General features: G+C 37.1%; 1 protein-coding gene across 7 annotated transcripts in view; it reads left to right on the forward strand.

Annotated features, from left to right (window-relative positions):
* The window catches only part of TENM3 (teneurin transmembrane protein 3), a 384209-nt gene that overhangs the window by 291979 nt on the left and 72944 nt on the right, over positions 1 to 19286 (forward strand). For all 7 annotated transcript variants that reach the window (XM_044449875.1, XM_044449876.1, XM_044449877.1 and 4 more), the window contains 3 exons: positions 7568 to 7784; positions 9243 to 9362; positions 9734 to 9995. In XM_044449875.1, the coding sequence (XP_044305810.1) occupies positions 7568 to 7784; positions 9243 to 9362; positions 9734 to 9995 (599 nt within the window). The remainder of the gene's footprint in view (positions 1 to 7567; positions 7785 to 9242; positions 9363 to 9733; positions 9996 to 19286) is intronic.

The following is a 19286-nucleotide window of genomic DNA, read 5'->3' on the forward strand; positions in this document are numbered from 1 at the left end:
TATTGTGCTCTCAAAGCAGCTTTTACCTCACTTCCGAACACTGCACACTCTTGCTCATAGGATTCCTCTTTAAAGGCATCTGTCGCCTTTTTTTTCTTATATAGTTTTTCCATATATTGTTTCTGCCCTTACCTCCGCTGCCTCCTCCTCCTCTACTTGTCACCTGCCCTTAGCCATTGTGTTTCTTTTGACTCTTGATCTTTTTTTCCTTTTTTTTACAAGAAATGCCTTTTTTTCTTGCATTCTTCCCTAATAATGTCTCTGGTTTCACTCTATTCTTCTTCTGATTCGTGGCCAGTTGTGTTCAGGAATGCAAATCTATTCTTTATATGGACATTAAATCTTTCAGGAATATTATTTTGCCGCTATGCTTCTGTTAGTGATCTTTATTCTGACTTTTGTCATTAGGAAATAATGGTCACTATCACAGTCTGCCCCTGGGTTTGTCTTGGCTAATTATGTAATCTATTGGATTTCTGATGGTGTCCATCTATACTGTTATTGGATTGGTTGCCTGAAATGAATATGCATTTCCAGTTAACAAATTGTTGGCTTCACAGAATTCATTCTCCCACATTTGTTTTCTGTTTCTGCATTCCAGTTTCCTATGATGATCAGCATGTCTTTTTGGGGGGGGGGGGCATTTCTCTTGAACACCTGCATAAAAGTTTTTGATTTGTTCTTCCTCAGCACCTGCTGATGGAGCATGGAAATGAATGATTAGTATTGTTTATAAGTTTTTCAGACATTTCCAATTGCTATGATTCAGCCAGACTTTGCATTATATCTCCTTATTTGCCTGTGCTACGTCTTGCCTCAGTATCAGAATCACTTAATTTCTTCTTGAGGTTGTCATTTGCAGATTAAAACATTTCGTGTTTGTTTGACTGACATTTCCAATTCCAGTCCAATTTAGTTTGCTCATACCAAGTACTGCAGTGTGTGGCCATTCCATGTCTTGCTTTACAGTTTGCTTTGATTCATGTTTCTCATGCTCCATGACTTTTGGCTGTGTGCATGCTGTCCACTAGACTTCCTTTGGTTTTCATCTAGTTGTGTCATTAGTTACAGTGCTATTCGTACTTGTCATTTGTGCTTCTCCAGTAACTAGTTGTGTGCCTTCTGATGTGAGAATCTCACCTTCTGGCACTATATCTTGTTGCCTTTTGGATTGCTTTATCATAGGTTTTTCAAGGTAAGAAAATTCAGAAGTGACTTAACTTTGCCTTCTTCTACATGGCACTTACCTGAGTTAGTTTGAACTGTATTGGCATTGTCTATGAATGTTCACTGCCACTGCCACTGCCACCCCATTGGCTGCCCTTTCTGCACTCAGTCACCATTAGAAATATCCCTTCTCTTCTGCTGATGTGACAGTTACTTGTGAAGAGTCTAGTCTACTCTAGTGTCTTAGCTGTGGCCACCAATTTTATCCTACTAGGACTCCAGCCTAGTCAGGGATTCTGGTCTCCTGTTAACATTGCTCTCTGCTTCTCTGGTGCTCTCATCATGTTAAAGTATATATCCAAGAGAGGGTTCGCAGGGTTACTATTTGTCTAGCAATATGTAAGGAGATCCATGAACACTGCAGAGTAAAAGTAGAATACATACATAATAAATAATTTCTGACTTTGGGTAGTTACCACAAGGCCTTTATTTAAACACCCTGCCTTCTTTTTAAATGATTGCCCCTTTGTCCTTAAGACATCACACTAGTATGTAATAGCCTCTTATGTGTAATATGTTGCTAAGGTACATTATACTAAATATTCATCAAGTCTGTACAGATTATACTTAAGATTCAGAAATACTAGGGTGGCTCCAGGAAGATCTAGAATAGAACCTAAACCTTTACCCTTAAAGTATTCCTCATTTTGCAGAGAATGTTGGATGTTTTATGCATATTATGAGAATCCTTTAAAGTCTCGCTATTCACACATTCAACAGCAAGCAGATGGAAAACTTAGCAACATGAAATGTTACTAGACTCTCCTGTGTTCTGTTCACAATCTAAATACAGGTAGGAACATAAAGCAAATGAACCTTGCATGAGAACCAGAAGTATCTAATGCCATAAAAGATGAATGTTACTAGTCTCCATCGAGGTTAAAATAAGATAAATGTGAGGCTTAATAGCGTAAAGAAAAGAAGGCTGTACCAAAGGAACTTGGATTGTTCAGGTGCTAAGTTATACAGAAGTACAATTTATATGTATTTCTTTCCTAATTTGTATTTTTTAAATATATGAAGGTAGAGACTGAACTGATTGTAAATGTGACACTCTATATAGCAGTGAGGTCGCTATTCTGTCAGACTCCAAGCAAGACTAGAAGAACAGCAGGGGCTTTTGCAGCATCTTTGTACTCCAGAAATGCATGTTACGTTAGATTGGCCTCTCTGCCTGGATGGGGGCAGCAGTGCAAGTTTAGAAGTCTTTGAAATTGGTAGATGCCCCTCCCTGCTCATTGGCCTAGTACCAGCATCTCCATTTCTTCCGCTCCCAAGGTAATATGGCCACCAACCATGGCCACGAAGCTTACCGAACCTTAGAAGGGTATGGACTGGAGATCCATGGCTCTGTTTCCAGCCTTGGAGAAGCAGAACTGCAGCGTCCTGTAGATCTGCCATAAATTTGCAGATCCTCCAGGCTCTCCTGTCCTCTGCTGTCTCCCAGAGTCCACCCAAGCCCTCACCCACTGCCCCAGTGACCCCATCTAGCCACCAACCTCTGCCGTCCCCTTCTCCTTTTGCATTCAATCGTCCCCAGTATCAGGGTCTTCTCCAGGCAAGTCCTTCCTTCCCATTAGGTGGCCAAAGTATTTGAGTTTCATCTTCAGTATCTGGCCTTCTAAAAAACAGGGTTGATTGCATTTAAGATTGACTGATTTGATTTCTTTACAGTCCAAAGGACTCTCAGGAGTCTTCTCCAGTACCTCTATTCAAAAGCATCAATTCTTTGGCGCTCAATTTTCCTTACAGTCCACCTCTCACAGCCATACATTACAACTGGGAAAGCAATAGCTTTGACAATACGAACTTTTGTTGGCAGGGTGATGTCTCTGCTTTTTAGTATGCTGTTTAGATTTCCCATAGCTTTCCTTCCAAGGAGCAAGCATCTTTTAATTTCTTGGCTACAGTCAACATCTGCGGTGATCTTGAAGCCCAAGAAAATAAAATCTGTCAATACCCTCATTTCTTTCTCATCTATTTTCCAGGAAGTGATAGGACCGGATGCCATGATCTTAGCTTTCTTAATGTTGAGTTTCAAGCCAACTTTTGCACTTCCCTCTTTTGTGCATATTTATTCATTCATTCATTTTCAGAAGTCATAAAATAAGTTGGTGCACAATGTATTGCTACATTGGATTCTTACATTTCTAAGTTTTTCAATTATATTTTATCTCTCTTTTATGTGTTCAAAATTTAAAGTTTCTCCTGTATTAAAGCAAGGATTTCCTCTTATAGGAAACACTTTAAGACTTCTGTTTGGCAGAGGTCAGCCATGATTAACTGCAAACATGGTAACTAAGCCAGCATATGCAGAGGTACTGCTGTACTAGTATTTACTAATAATGACCAAAAGACAATAAAACAAATACAAATGTACATATTCATATTTGTAAGCATATATACAAATTTATGATTCAGTACTGTCATTTAAATAATACAGTGCATCTTCCTGTAGTGGGGGGAAACCTATGTGCCTGCACAGCCTGCTCTGAAAGTGCTGATGAGCAACTTCAGGGCTCCAGGGCTCTCTTATCCTTCTTTATTTTTAAATTGGATTTAGATGAGACAGCCCTTTAAATAGAAGATAACCTGAAAACAGTTCACTGTTCTCTGCAAAATAGAACAAATGGTCACTATTAATTAGGTATGTCTTTTTAAAATTTTCAATATATTTTTGTATTTGAGTAATACAAAATGTATTGAAGGAACAACTCTAATAAAAAGTGCATATATTCATATCAAGTGCAAATAACAACTTCCATTTTCCTTTTAAAAATATATCCAGAGGAGCTGTAGGTTTTTGCCCATGAGATAAATAGCAGGTTTGAGGAGGTGGAGAATTTAAATAAGGAGAAAAATTGTGCAAGGAGAGAATTAACTTCCACTGCTCTCAGCACCATGTTTCGTTTTGGAATCTTGAAGCCATTTTCATCATTCAAAATAATTTGAGCGATATTGTCCAGCGCCATGCCTAATTTGAATATGTTATAAGGACCTGACAAGGCAAGCCATAATTTTTGCAAAAGGTAAGGTCCTATATAAGACTGTTTTCCCCTTATAAACAGCATTCTTTGCTCAGGACTTGCTAAAATAAGTAACTTTTCTGCTGCTGTTTTTATGTCTGGTCAGTGACAAATTCATTTCTTCATTTTCCTTTATTCATGCCAGCATAAGCTGTTGGACAGATTTGCTGCATTTATGACTGGGGATTTCAGTTCTGTACCAATCTTGGTGAGCAAATATAGATGCTTCTAATGCCCTCTTCAAAAACACAACCATCATTTTTGGCCACTGAATATCCAGTCTCATAGCTATTGCTGTGCCAATATATCATGAAACCATGTTTATAAGCTTCACAGTGAGGTAAATCTATGGTTTAAAGATGGTTTAATGTTTTATTTTGTTTGCTCCATGAAGTAATCATAGTTCCTTTACTTAAAACTGCTTCCTTTAGATTTCATTGTTTGTTGGTCAGTGTGCAAAAAAGTTAACTTATATTTTATGTTTTTCCACCTTTTCCACTTTTTATATATGTCCCAGTTGTTCATCCTTAGGTACTGCCTTCCTTAGCTCAAGAAGTTTAATCCATTTCTACTAGAAAGTTTTCTGTAGTCCTGATTTTGTTCCTTTTATCTGAATACTGGCTAGTCATCCTGTTTGAAATATGAAGTTCAAAAGTGTATGCAATATTCAACAATGGATGATTCATGGGTTTTTATATAGGAATCTGGTATAATGACAGTTCTAAAAGCTCATTATTTAATTTTTTGTTGATAAGATATTAAACCTTGAAATGTGTATTAAAGTATTCTAAATGCAAGACTGTCATCTAGTATCAGTACTGATAATTTAGTAGACTTTAACATTTTGTGATTTTCTCTACATGTTTTTCTTAATTCAGTAGAAACGGTTTTTTAACTGTCTGAGACAGTTACAATATTCATCCTGATTACAATAGACCAACGATTTTGTGGAGGCATTTCACCTTTGCTATTGTATGCATAAGGGAATAGAATATTTTGTAGAAAGCATTAACTGCATAAATACAGGGCGAGAGCAAGTGAATGAAAAATGTTTTTGTAACTTAGAGTGAGCTAGATTCATAACCATCCGTCACTCGCTTGGGCAAGTAGCTGATAAACTTCATAGAAAAATAACAAACAGTGTGTCCCTGTATCTTGACTGGTGAAAATGAGATTCTTTCACTGATTGATGTGAGTGGAGAGGCTTGTAAAAATGCATTTCCAGCTGATTAGTTCAGAAGATGTCAATCTCACACAGTTTTATGACCTGCAGTCTACATGCCAGATGTACATTTGCTTTTTATAAAGTAACAAAGATGAATGACTAAATTTGAGCTTTTCTTTTTGGCAACTGCGCTAAATATTGCCTCCAGGACAACATGGAGGTGTAAAAGCAAACAAAGTAGAGCCCCCAGAAGAGCCTATTACAGCTTTTAACAATCAGTATAGAAGATATTAGGACCCACATTCTGATACAAATATAGACTGGGTGAAATCAGATTGGAAAGCCATGTCTCTATTGTTAGACTTTTTAAGGCTGAAATCCTGTATGTATTTATCTGGAGTAAGTTCAATTGAATACAGTGTAACTAATTACTAAGATTTTTTTCTTTTAATGAGTTCTTAATTGAACTAGTAACAGGCAAAACAAAATAGGTGAATGAATTCATTGTGCAACCAACATTTGTCATCACTTGCACATTCTAAAAGACACATTTGGCAATTACACCTGTACCCAAAGATATATAAAAGTGTGTACATATAAATAAACTATTCTTAGCAGAGACATTGTTAGTGACTCCAACTATTTTTAACATAGAATTTTCACAATGACAAATACATGTTTAATCATAAGCCCCATTGAGTTCAATTAGATTTACCCTAAGGTTCATGCTTAGAAGTCTGCAGTGTCGAAGTAATTTGGGAGTTAGCTTAAGGAGATGGAGAAAAGGAAAGGAAAAGGTGAGTGTGAATTATTTTTATATGCATATTATTAATCTAGTGAGACTGAGGCCATAGCATAAAGTTTCTTGCAAGAGTCAGTTAATTAAACACACTTTCATTGATTGTGTTTAATTTAATGGTAGTTAAGAACCAAAATACCAGCCAAGCTTTTGAGTCAAGTGATATCTAGACCTTATATGAAAAATCTGAGTTGCTCTAGAGGACCTGTTTTCCTGAGAAGAAAATAGAAACAAATAATGTAGGATGTGAGCAGAAGAAACACGCAAGTAGAACAAAAAGGAATATCTCTTACAGATATTGGGTCAGTTCTCCATTTTATTAGCTCAGAAAACATGTAGCTGAAATGGTATGTTCCGGTGATGATGGGTTTTAAACCATAGGATGTGCTGCACAAATGTTAAAAATCCCTGGTGTGTATACAATGTGTTTATATTTGCCAGTATTCATCATTAACTGATTTACATTAGGATACAGTTTGCTCAACAGATACTGTGTTCCCATATATTTGTTGTCATGTGAAAGAATGGATAAAGTTACCTGTACTATTAGCAATGTAGCCTTTCTTGAAAGGAAAAAGAATCAATTTTCATAAATGTCCTAAAATATTTGAAGCTTACTTGCAGGTCAAATGCTTTAGAAAGGGCCCAAGAAGCAGCCAAACTGGAGTTACCTAATTCTCTTTACTAGTAAACCAAACAACTTCAAATAAGAACTATTTAAAACCTCACTGGAAATTATTTGATATTTATAAATCAGCAGTATCTGTGCTAACTGTATCTGTGTTAACACTAAAGTGAAATGTTGCAATGATTTCAAACCTGGCACATTTGCAGAACCTCAAATTGCAATAATTTTCAGCATCAAATCACAATATATGTGTGGGTACTTTGCTGGTACGTCCACATCCACAAGGGATCTGACATTCTTTCCATAACATGAAATTTGGGGATTTGGCTATAAAAGGCTGGCTTTTGCTTTATTTTTACAGTTAAGGATTTCTTTTTTATATCTTTATATCTTCATTGTATTCTTTTGTATTTTATATACATTTTTCTTTCTATGTGTTTAACTATTTTTATTTTATCACTCTAATTCTATTATATATTTTGTTTAGAGGTGCTGATTTGTAAGGTGTTATGTGCAACATAGACCCAGTTCCACATGGTTTTCAAATACAAGATCTGCCCTTTAATCCTTGGAGCCTGAAATAAAAGCATATTTAAACATCTAAACCACTAATATTTTGTTTACACTGTGTAACCTGCAAAGTATGAGAGTTATCTTTAATTACTGATATAGGAAGAAAAGAATAGGATGAAGAATTGTTCCTTCTGGTTTTTTGTCTGTAGATGGGTTAATCGACTGCATGGATCCTGACTGCTGTTTGCAGAGTTCCTGCCAAAACCAACCCTTCTGTCGTGGACTGCCTGACCCACAAGATATCATCAGCCAAAGCCAGCAGTCACCATCTCAGCAAGCTGCTAAATCCTTTTATGATCGGATCAGTTTTCTCATAGGACCAGACAGTACCCATGTCATTCCTGGGGAAAGCCCTTTCAATAAAAGGTGACTGCATCTTTGCTGTATGAAGTCAACAGTGATATGTTAAAGGTTTTTTCTTTTTCTCTTTTTTCACCATTCTGACTACTAAATTCTTTTTCAAGGGTACTGAAAAATATAGAAAATTTGAGACATCTTCATTCAAAACTTCAGACACTGATGGTGCATTATATAGTTTTTATTGTGTTATGTCTAGGTTCTAACGGGGCATTCTATTAAGGATTATATAAATCTTCATTGACCCAGCAGATTTGGGTTAGCACAGCTGGAAGTATATCAAAGTGATGAAAATGCCTCAGAAGGAAAGGCAGTGATGCTCTCTTAAAGCTGAGCTCAGTAAATTATATAAATTATGAATTAATGTAATAGAACTGTTAACTGCATGACAGTATGATTGCATAAGCTGTTTGCTTGGTGCTTTGCAGAGCAGTTATATACCTGAAAATAAGCTAGCAACTAAAAGCAGGTGTCCTGTGCCTTACTGAGTGAAAGTAGATGATTTACACTGGAACTCCTGTGTCTGCAGTAATTTAGCTGCATTAATGTAGTTGGGCACAGCAGTTGATTAAAAGTTGTTACACAAACGTTCCTTATTACTCCTTTAAATTTTGTGCTTTGCAGCCCCTGCAGGTTTACAGATTGCCTAAAAATTAATTGGCAAAGTACTTTGCTTCTGGGAAGTACAAAAGACAGGAGGTTTGGAAGGAAAAACTTGAGTTTATAATTTTAAAACATCATTGATAATTTATTAATTTTGTACAGTGATCCAAAATGTTTGGTTGTGATTCAGAAAACCCCTTTATATGCAATCAAGGGATTGTGCATGGTAGTAGGGGGCAGACAAAGATCATCCCTCTTCTCCCATGGCTTATCATAAATGGTTTTTAAAATTCATGAAATTGAAAAGATTCGTACAGAGCTACTGTGTGGAAAAATAAGATAAAAATACTCCTGGATATTAGGACAACTGGTTACATTTCTCAGATTAAAGCCATTGGCTTGGAAGTAACTTATTCTGGTCTGGTGAAGCAGGCTACCAAGTGAGTGTGCTCAAGGTTGCAGCATTAGCAAAGAAGATGCATGAATTCAGAAAACTAGGACTGCAGTTACAAATATGCTAGGCTTGCACTGTATGTTATTGTATAGACAGAAGAAAATTTTGTACAATACTCAGCAGCAAATCCAGATTTTCCGCTGAGGGTATGTTCTTCAACAAACTGTAGTCAGTCATAGACTTCTTTACATGATAAAAGTGTTTGCCATGTTCAGACTTCACTTATTTAGGTATACACTTAAAGTAACTCAGGCAGCGTGACAGTAAATTAGTAAGTGCTTGAAAAGGGCCAGCAGCCTTAGATGATGTGATTCTGTAAACTAACTAGGTGAGTGGGCCTCATTATGCTGGTGAGCAAGTGCTAATTTGAGGAAGTGCCAAATGCTTGAATGGTGTATCTTTTCCTACAGTCTTGCATCTGTCATAAGAGGCCAAGTATTAACAGCAGATGGAACACCGCTAATTGGAGTTAATGTTTCCTTTTTACATTATCCAGACTATGGGTACACAATCACGCGTCAAGATGGAATGTAAGTTTGCTGGCATGCACTTAGAATATTGAAAATTTGATTTATTGATCACAACAAAAGTTGTTTTAGTGAATTAATATTCTGCACATGGGAAGAAAATGTAAGGGGCATTGCTTCAGACTACACCTTGCTAAACATTTAGCAGATACTACTTTTTAATAAACACCCTTTAAATACTTCTTACATTTTTCATGAATTATGCCAATATCAAGAAAGAAATCAGTTTTTCCTCATTACTTTATTCTTTGTGATTAGTTTGATTTAATTTTCATTTCACCAGATGAAATCTTTTAGAAATTAGAAACATTATATCTTAATTGCACATGTGTGTGATCAGCATGTAACTTTAATTAGTATCTGCTTTTCATTAGGTTTGATTTGGTGGCAAATGGTGGTGCATCTTTAACTCTGGTGTTTGAACGATCACCATTCCTTACTCAATACCACACAGTTTGGATACCATGGAATGTTTTCTATGTCATGGACACTCTTGTCATGAAAAAGGAAGAGAATGACATTCCCAGCTGTGATCTGAGTGGATTTGTGAGACCAAACCCTGTCATTGTATCATCACCTTTATCTACCTTGTTCAGAATTTCTCCTGAGGACAGCCCTATTATTCCTGAAACACAGGTACAATGCCACTAAAATCAAAATATCTTTTTGGAAATAAATTATATATTCTAAAGGAAGAGAGACTAATGTGTTAAATGAAGTAAACAATTCAGATAATTTATGTAGCTCTTTTGGAAGAATGTTGCTTATAAAGGGTTAACATTAACATTGCATTGTATTTTCAGCTCACAGGTAAGCTCACACTGCCCTAGGAGATCCTAGCCTTCTTATACTTTATTCTGACTACTTGAAGCTCATAGCAATATAACAGATACAGTACCCCGTGGTATATTGTTTGTGGCACTTGCTCCTATATTATTTTTGTTACATATGTAAATACTGTCAATTATACAAACAAGATGGGCATTAGCAAAAAAATATTTGAATGAATCAGTGAACAGTACCTCCCAAACTTCAGACAAATTCTTAGATGTGATTTCACTGAACTATTTCTTCATTAACTATCTGGGGGAATGAAACTGGGAGGTATAATTCTGGAAAATCTGGGAAGATCTGAGTGATTCCTTAAAACTGCTAACATTATCCATGGAAGCAAAATGGGAAGTAGCATTGGGTTGAAGGACATATGACCATTAAGCTGGAGCATATTCAAGGACCTAGCTGTTTATTTATGTATTTCAAAGGTCAACATACACTTTTGAACATATACTTTTCCAGGTGATGTACAAATACTATGAAATCTATGAAAGAGATATGTAAATATCAGCATTTAGATTAATAAAATGATGATCATTATATAGTGTTTCAAGCCAACTATTTCATCATGAATTCAAAAACCATTACATGTGACAGTTTAAAAAGTGCAAGCAACACAGTAGAGTAAGAGTAACACACTAAAAGAATAATAGTAACAGTAGACAAAAAGCAAATGACTTTCAGGGCCCACCTAAAAGAAAGTAGGGAGCAAGCTAACTATGCTTATCAGCCAAGGATATTGATCTGCATCTCTCTTTTCTCTGCATGGAGCCTCTTCTATTTTCAGTTTCACAAAATAAGTCATCCAGAAACAAATGGAGGCAGGGACCTTTACAGTTTACTAATAATTTTACATCTATCACGGTATAAAGAATAGTGTTACACTGCTCGTGTCTAGGCAGGCAGCCCACTATGGGCACTAGGATTCCCTAAAAAAACAGAATTAGGTAAGGCCTGGTCTATTCAAGCAACAGAATGTCCTGAGTTGATTGAGTGGTTGATTAGGTATGGATTTACAAATTGTGGGTGGACTTACTAAGCAGAGAAGTAGTAAGCCCCAACGGCCAATCTTATCACCATTTCAGTTGACCTCACTAGGCTTTTGTCCGGTTTTACAAGGCATGTGTGTGTAAGAGAAAAAAGCTATTCTCATGACTTTTGTAAAAGTTGGCTTTTCCCAATCCCTTAATACCAAACTACAGGAAAGTGGGGGTTGGGGGCAAGAATTACGCCTTACACTTCTTTTTTCTTTCCTCTCCCACTTTCTATTCCTCATGCAAACAGCTTAAGTGATAGCTAATAGTTAATGTGCTTCAAAGATAGTATTCTATTATCTCACAAGCCTCAAGTCCTCAGGAAAAGGGTGAATTGCCACCCAAATATGCCTGTCCTCCCCAGTTGCCTGGTTTTATCTGTACCATCCTGGCTATTCCTGGAATCTTTACCTATAAGTGCTGAAAGAATGCTTGTGAGAAAGCATGGCACATGAAGAGAGACCATAACCTCACCATCTTTTGAAATTTATTAAGAACCAAATAGGTGAGAGGAGCCTGCAAAAGGGCACCCATGTTTCTGTATACGGGGCTCATTCCCAAAGGTGGGCTCCATGACTAGCCTCAGCTGGGACAATGTTTAATTTTTTTCCACTCATTCTTTGCACCAAAAATGAGTACAAAGAAAAGCTTTAAAAGAGTGCAAATTTAAAAATTAATTAGCAGGTACAGACAGTCCCTTCAAGATCCCTTGGGCTTGTATCTGCTCCTTAAGGAGATTAAGAAAGCCAACTCTTCTGGCAGTTTTCACAACCTTGGGGGAAGAAGCATTTAAAGGAGCCAGCAGGCCAAAATTACCCTATAATTTCTGTTGCCCAAGAGATGAATCATTGTTCCTATAGTGTCCCCTGGGATACTGCTAGAAGAGGTGATGGGAAAGTGAGGGAGAAGAGAGAGTGAAGCATCCATGAGGAGCCCAATTTTCCATCAAGGTTCATTGAGTGCTTTGGAGGGTCAACCAACCCATCTTGGGAAATCACCATGATGGGTTGAATTGCTGTGACCAAGGACTCAAGCTTCATGCAGATCAGAACACTCAAGAAAGCGCCAAAGCAGAGGTTATAGGTCAAAGCACACATGCACCTTATCTGCAGAATGTTCCGGAAAACATCTGCGCATTTCACAAATGGGGAGCACTGAGGCTGCTGGTCCCAAGAGCAAACAGTAAATCCTTGACACAAATCACAGGCAAAGCAGTTCATTCAGGAAGATGAGCTGATGAGCGAAGCAAGGGAATACCATTATAGACTCAATCCAGTGGGATTACCCATAACACTCTGAACTCAGAGGATCATGTATCATATGCTGGGCAGGAGGAATGCATAGACAATATTCACCTCCACACTCCTTTCTCCTTCTGCCCTGCAAATCATGGTAGTAATGTTTCTTTATCCTTCTCCATGGTCATCCACATGACTTTGGAGATGATTCTGATGCTGTACTTTTTGTACTGGCTGAGGTGGGGGAAAGAAGGATCAGACTGTAGATCCCCAGCTCCAAAGACAGAATGTTTTTCTAACCACAGACCTGGGAATCCACGTGATCCTAGGGTCATTTAGGGAATGTGGAATCCCTCCAAAGTAAAACAAAGTCCATTATATGATCAAAGAATTAGGCATGTAAGAAACTTCTTTTATAGATGCGTATTTCACATTTATATATGCATACTCACACAGTCTCATATATACACTTGAATATGACAGCAAAATGAAGCAAGAATGTTCATCTTCATATTCCATTTCTGTATATACACACATATGCACACATACTGCAATAGTTATTATCTCTCTTGTCATAAGGTCCCTTCATAGTTGTGGCATCTGAGAGCATGGTTAAGAAAATATGTTAAACTATGTTTGTAATAATATAGGAGTACTTTGAAATTGGTAATACTAGGAATCTGCAAATGTAAGATATTTGTTAGCATATTGACACATGTGAATTTATGAACTCATACACAATATTATTTCAGGGATTCAAAACATTATTTCTATGAAACTTGTATTTTAACTAAGAATGCCCTCACTCCATTAACATGGTGAGGTGCAAGTGGGTGAAACATAATCAGTCATTGATGCAGACTGAAAGCCTAAAGGAAAACACAGAATAATTAAGCAGGATCTAGTTTTATCTGTCACCATTATGCTTCTGCCTTTGGTTACTGTAGATGAGATCAAAAGTTATTTGCAAAATACTACCATTGGCAAGATAGCTTTGATTTTTGGCAGCAGCTGATGAAATGTCTCAAGTTCATGTCTATAAACAATTAAAATAAATAATTTACAAGATGCACAGTAAAGTGCTTTGAAAGAAAAATTTGTTTTAGGGGGAAAAGTTAACTTTCATATCCTATATATATAAACATATATAAACTGTACTGACATGAACAAGTTTTGATGAGATATATGCACACAGGTGCTGTTGATACACATATCTGAAAAGTCTCTTATGGAAAAAAATCAAGGATTTTTTTTTCACTTTGTGCATACACATAACTTATATCTAAAAGAATATATAGGGTTAAGGGTTAAGTTTTGGTCCTTAATATACAGTACCTAATAAGCTAATAGCTAATCTCCTAAGTTCTCACTAAATTTAATAGTTTGATGACTCAATACAATTCAGATTTTTTATTTCATTAAAAATATGTTACATTTCTTGGGAGTGAACAGCATAATTTTGCACAGAAATGATCATGCAGAACATATAGCAAGTTTGAGAATGTGAAGTCTTTTTAAATTTGTATTTCCTTTTAGTTTTTTTATGCTAACATTAGTAATTTCATTAATATGAGTTAGCAGGATTTTACGCTGTTTGGACACAAGCAGTGTTTCTTTGGAACAAGAGCAAAATAGTCAAAAGGCACCTTTGTTCCCCTTTTGCAGTTTGACTATTAAAAATACATAAACACTGGGTATTGTAGCAGTTGTAATGTGAATCCTCTAAAAAGAGCAACACTCAAAAAACCTACTATTATATTAGGAAGCATAGATTCTTGAATGACTCTCAGCCAAGTCTGATTACTATTAGCCTCACAATTAGCCTTTCAGTGAATTAATTTACTGACAGGATTTGGTAAGATTGTCTGTGCCAACACGTCTGGTGGCATTTATCTTTTCACAATATGATTAAATATATTACTGATGATTCAGCAGGACATCTGAAATACATTTTCTTTTTTCATGTCTAACATACCAAAGTACTCATGAAGCAAGACAGTACTTGTGCTAAAACCAGTATTATTTAAGACTGTTTGCTTGACTGATTCCAGCATTCATGATATCATTTGCTACATTGCTTGCCTATTATTACCTCTCTTGATGTACATCTTAACATATTGAGAGGGGATTAGACTCTCAGTGAAACAGGAGCAATGCTGCCAAAGTGTCCGGACTCTCTCTCTCGGCTGGTCTCCTAGCGAAGTCACTCAAGGCAAAGTGGGCAAAGCTGAGACACAACACTAAGATGCATCTGCCCTCTTCAAGAATAACAGCAAACGGCAAGAATAACAGCAATAAGAATTCCATCAGCAAAACGGAATGGATATCTCTAATGGTGACAGGATAGAGAAACAGCAGCTAGTGGGCAGCAGTGATAATGGAAGGTAACAGTGGTAGAGGATCTTTCACAGACAGTTGCAGTGACATTCAAGCTAACTAGTTAGTGCTGAGGCAATAGTATTCCACTGCTGAATTTTCTTACCTTGAAACCTGCTAATGAAATGATTCAATAATGCCAAAAGATGAGATTCCCACATCAAAAGGCACTCAACTAGCTACTGAGGAAGAGCAAAGGAGAAGTATGAATAGTGTTGCAGCTAATGACACAAGTACATGAAAACCAGCATGCACAGAGCGAAAGATTGGGTGCTGCACAACACATACCATTGGAACATGGAGCATGAAAAGCATGAATCAAGGTGAACTGTAAAGAAAGACATGGAATGGTTACACACTGCAGTACTTAGTATTAGCAAACTGAATTGGACTGGAATGGGAAACGTCAAACAAATACGAAATGTTTTAATCTGCAAATGACAACCTCAAGAAGAAATTAAGTGATTCTAATACTGAGGCATGACATCACAAGGAGCTATAGTGCAGTGTCTGGCTGAATCATAGCAATAGCAATAGAAATTGTCTGAAACACCTAGCAACATAACCATCATTCAATTCTATTCTCCATCAGCAGGTGCTGAGGAAGAACAAATCAAAAGCTTTTACCAGCTTTTCAAGAGGAAATCGATAACACCCCATGCAAAGGGGCAGGGATATGCTGATAATAACTGGAAGTTGGAATGCAAAACTAGGAAACAAGGCAGAAGCAAATGTGGCAGGTGAATTTGGCCTTATGGTCAAATACAAAGCAGGAAAAGGACTGTGATGCCAACATTTTTTTTTTTTTTTTGGTAAATACATACCAATCCAATGACTGTGCACATGTACATCACCAGATGGCCAATGCAGAAATCAACTAGGCTGCATAATTAGAAGCTGGAGATGGAGAATCTGTATTCTACCTGTTAAGACAAAATCAGGAGCAGATTGTGATAGCAACCATGCATTTCTAATAACTAAAATCAGAGTAAAACTGGAAAAGATCACTAACAGAAGCACAGTGGTAAAATACAACTTAAATAACATTTTTGAGGAATTTAAAATCCACATAACAGATACTGATCTCAATTGACTATGAACCAGAAATATTGTGGACTAACACTAGAAATATTGAGGAAGACTACAAAAGGATAATTCCTGTGGCCTAGATAAACAATGGAAGAAATACTCATAATTCCTGAGCACAGGAGAGAAACAAAATATAACTTCAGTGACTCTCATGTAGAGACAAAAAGAGTGATGTGTGAAGAAATGAAAGAGAAAGAGAAAAAACAAGGGATCTCTTCTAGAAGATCCAAGAAATAAAAGGGAAATTCAAATTAGGGATATGATAAAGCTCCACAGAATCCATCCCTCTAGTATTTGCAGATTTCCTTTCCTGTTTAGTCTTGTCTTGGAAAGCAAGCCAAGCTGAGAGAGAGTCAACAAAAGCTTACAGAATGAAGGCTGCATAGCCAACAACCTTATTCCACATCACATGCAGCAACACAAAGAAGATCTGCTGCATGTGGCATGAAAGAGATAGTACACTTTCATAGCATTTGCATGGCACTCCATTCCTAGCAAACTCCACATGTTCAACCTTCCATGTCACATACAGCAGCACAAACAAAGGCTACACCATGTAGTGTGGAAGAGAGACCTTGCTTGCACAGCATGTGGAGCTTGCTTCTGGCAAAAACGGCATGAACACTGGGCCCACTTGCCAGGAACTTGGACTCACAGCCATGTCAAAGTGGACCAGACTCTGAGGAGCCAAGCCCAGAGAATCCTATGGATTCCCACGCCCAATAGATTGTTGAAACACCCCTAATTCACACCAAGATATAGAGTACTGAAAGACCAACAGGGAGCATACTATGTGACTAGGAGAAAATAAAGAGAATGGGGGAATAATATATGGAAGAACTATACACAGGGGATTAAAAGATGACGGATTGTCTTAAAGAGGGCTGAAGAACTGCAGTGTGATGTGGATGGAGAGTTGGATGGATTTGGCAGATCTGGGTTCTAGTCCCCACTCGGTCATGAAGCTCACTGGGTAACTTTGGGCCAGTCACTCCTCACTCTCAGCCTTACCTCCTCACAAGGTGGCAGTTCTGAGGTTTAAATTGATCTATGTAAACTGCCTTTGTTTCCTTGGGTGGAAAAGGTGCAGTATAAATGCAATATAACAAGAATCATTAAAAAGTAAAATGAAAGCTGATTTGAAGACTCTTAGAAGGTATAAAACACGTGGAATAGATAGAGCTATTTCAAGTTACAAAGACTGAATCAGTCCAAATCCTAATAAGAATATGCTGGCAAATATGGAAAACAAAACAATGACGCACAGAATGAAAAGATTCAGTATACATGCCAGTGCCCAAGGAAAGTGATGTACAAGAATGCAGCAGCCTATAGGACCATTGCAATCATTTCCCATGCAAGTAAAATTATGTGCAAGGTGTTGCAGCAAAGAATATTGCCTTATGTCTGTCATTCAAGCTGGATTCCAAAAAGGAGGAGACAATATCATATAGCAAATATACAATACTTTGGAGTGGCCCAAAGGAGTTCAAAAGAAGATCACTCCATGGTTTATAGACTACAGCAAAACCTTTGACTGTGCGGATCACTAAAAGCTATGTCCTGAAAGAAATAGGTGTGCCTCAGCACTTCATTGTCTTGTCCTGCATTGTGGACAAGAAGCTGCTGTTGGGGCAGAATATGGACAAACAGAATGCTTTCGTATAGACAAAGACATCAGACAAGGGTGTATTTTATCTCCCTGTCTTTTTGCAATAACATGTAAAGAAAGCTGGATAATAAGGATCAAAGGAAGGAGGAGTGAAAATTGGTGGAAATCAATAATGTGAAATATACAGACAGTAACATATTACTGGCAGAAAGCTGCAATTAATTAAATGACTCTTGTTGAAAATAAGAAGAAAGTGCAAAAGCAGGACTGTAGTTTAATAGTAAGAGAGAGAAAAGTATGTTCACAGAAGAATTACAAACTTTGACTTTTAATAATGAAGAAATTGACATTTTGACATTTCAGATAACTTAGCTCAGTCTTCCATTGAGACAGAGACTATAGCCAATAAATTAGAATACTGAGACTTGGAAGGCCCCTGATAAAGCAACTAGAAAAGAGCATTGAGTGTAAGGACCTTTTTCTGGAGACCAAGATCATCCACAGTATTGTGTTCTGTTACTATTGTATGGACAGTGAAGAAGGCTTTTGGGAAGAAAATTGTTGAATTTGAAATGTGGTGCTGAGGGAGAGCTTTTTTTCTATGCATCTAAATAATATTTCAGAGAAACAAAATTGTCATTCCATTATTCACCAATAGCAAGAATTCCCATCATGGAACCTACAGGCCCCTGAAAAATAATTGCTCTGCAGTTTTTATTTTTTTCCCTTTTTAATATTGGAATATGGCTTTTCATTTGACTTTCTATTGTGTATATAGGCTTCAACAAAAGCAGACCAAATATTCAAATAATTATCTGTATGGAGGTGGCATTTGTAAGGTTCTTAATTCACTGCATTATAGAAAGTCAATATTTATCTTTTGATTTAGTAATATCTATCTTTTAACTTCCTAAAGAACATTGGGAGTCCAGTTTCCTTTTCATTTGTTAATTTGAAGCATGTTAATATTTTTAAAGAATGTGTACGGAATAAATATTAAAGACTGTTCCAGTACAGAATTCAACTCCATGGTAACCTCCTCCCAAAAAGAAGCAAGTAGGCAACATTGCCAAAACATGTTTAAAAGAAGCATTACCTGCACTGCATTACCAGCAATTAGCTGAGTTAAATAATCCCATATTAAAGAGATACGGTTTCCTATAGGTAGGCACACAAAAAGTTTTGCTGAATAAGATACAGCCCAAGACCCATTGATGCAACAGGTAGACACAAAAGAATTGATCCAGTGATTAGGCATTTTGTGATGGTGCCCACAGTAGTTTCTTAAATTACTAGTTGGGCCTGAAGGTCCAAAACAGTTGGAGACTCTCTATCGATATATTAAATAGAATCTGGAAAATCCCCAAGAAGGAAGCTCACAGGAGGAGATTTTCCTGTTGCTTCTTCTTTCCCTACATGCCCTGAAAAACCTCCCCAGAAAGTCAAGGGATTCTTTTGAAAAGTTAATTTGTGCTGGCAAAAGGAGCATAACCCCAAATCTTTGCACCCTCGTTATCCTAAAGTGTTTAGGAGTTCTCCTGACAATTCAGGAAAGCTTTTCAGCAACCAGGGTATAATTCTGGATTTGATTTGTAGGACCCAAACTACCATTTGAGATAAATTTATCTCATTTGTCTTTACTACAGCAACCTGAAGTTATTTGATTCAAGGAGGTGAACAGGTTAGCTTGACTGAATGAGAAGATGAGGTGGGGGGAGAGAGGGCTTTGTTCCATGAAGGTGGA

This window comes from Varanus komodoensis, unplaced genomic scaffold, assembly GCF_004798865.1.
Source record: "Varanus komodoensis strain SLA01 unplaced genomic scaffold, ASM479886v1 scaffold61, whole genome shotgun sequence".
NCBI classification, from domain to species: Eukaryota; Metazoa; Chordata; class Lepidosauria; order Squamata; family Varanidae; genus Varanus; species Varanus komodoensis.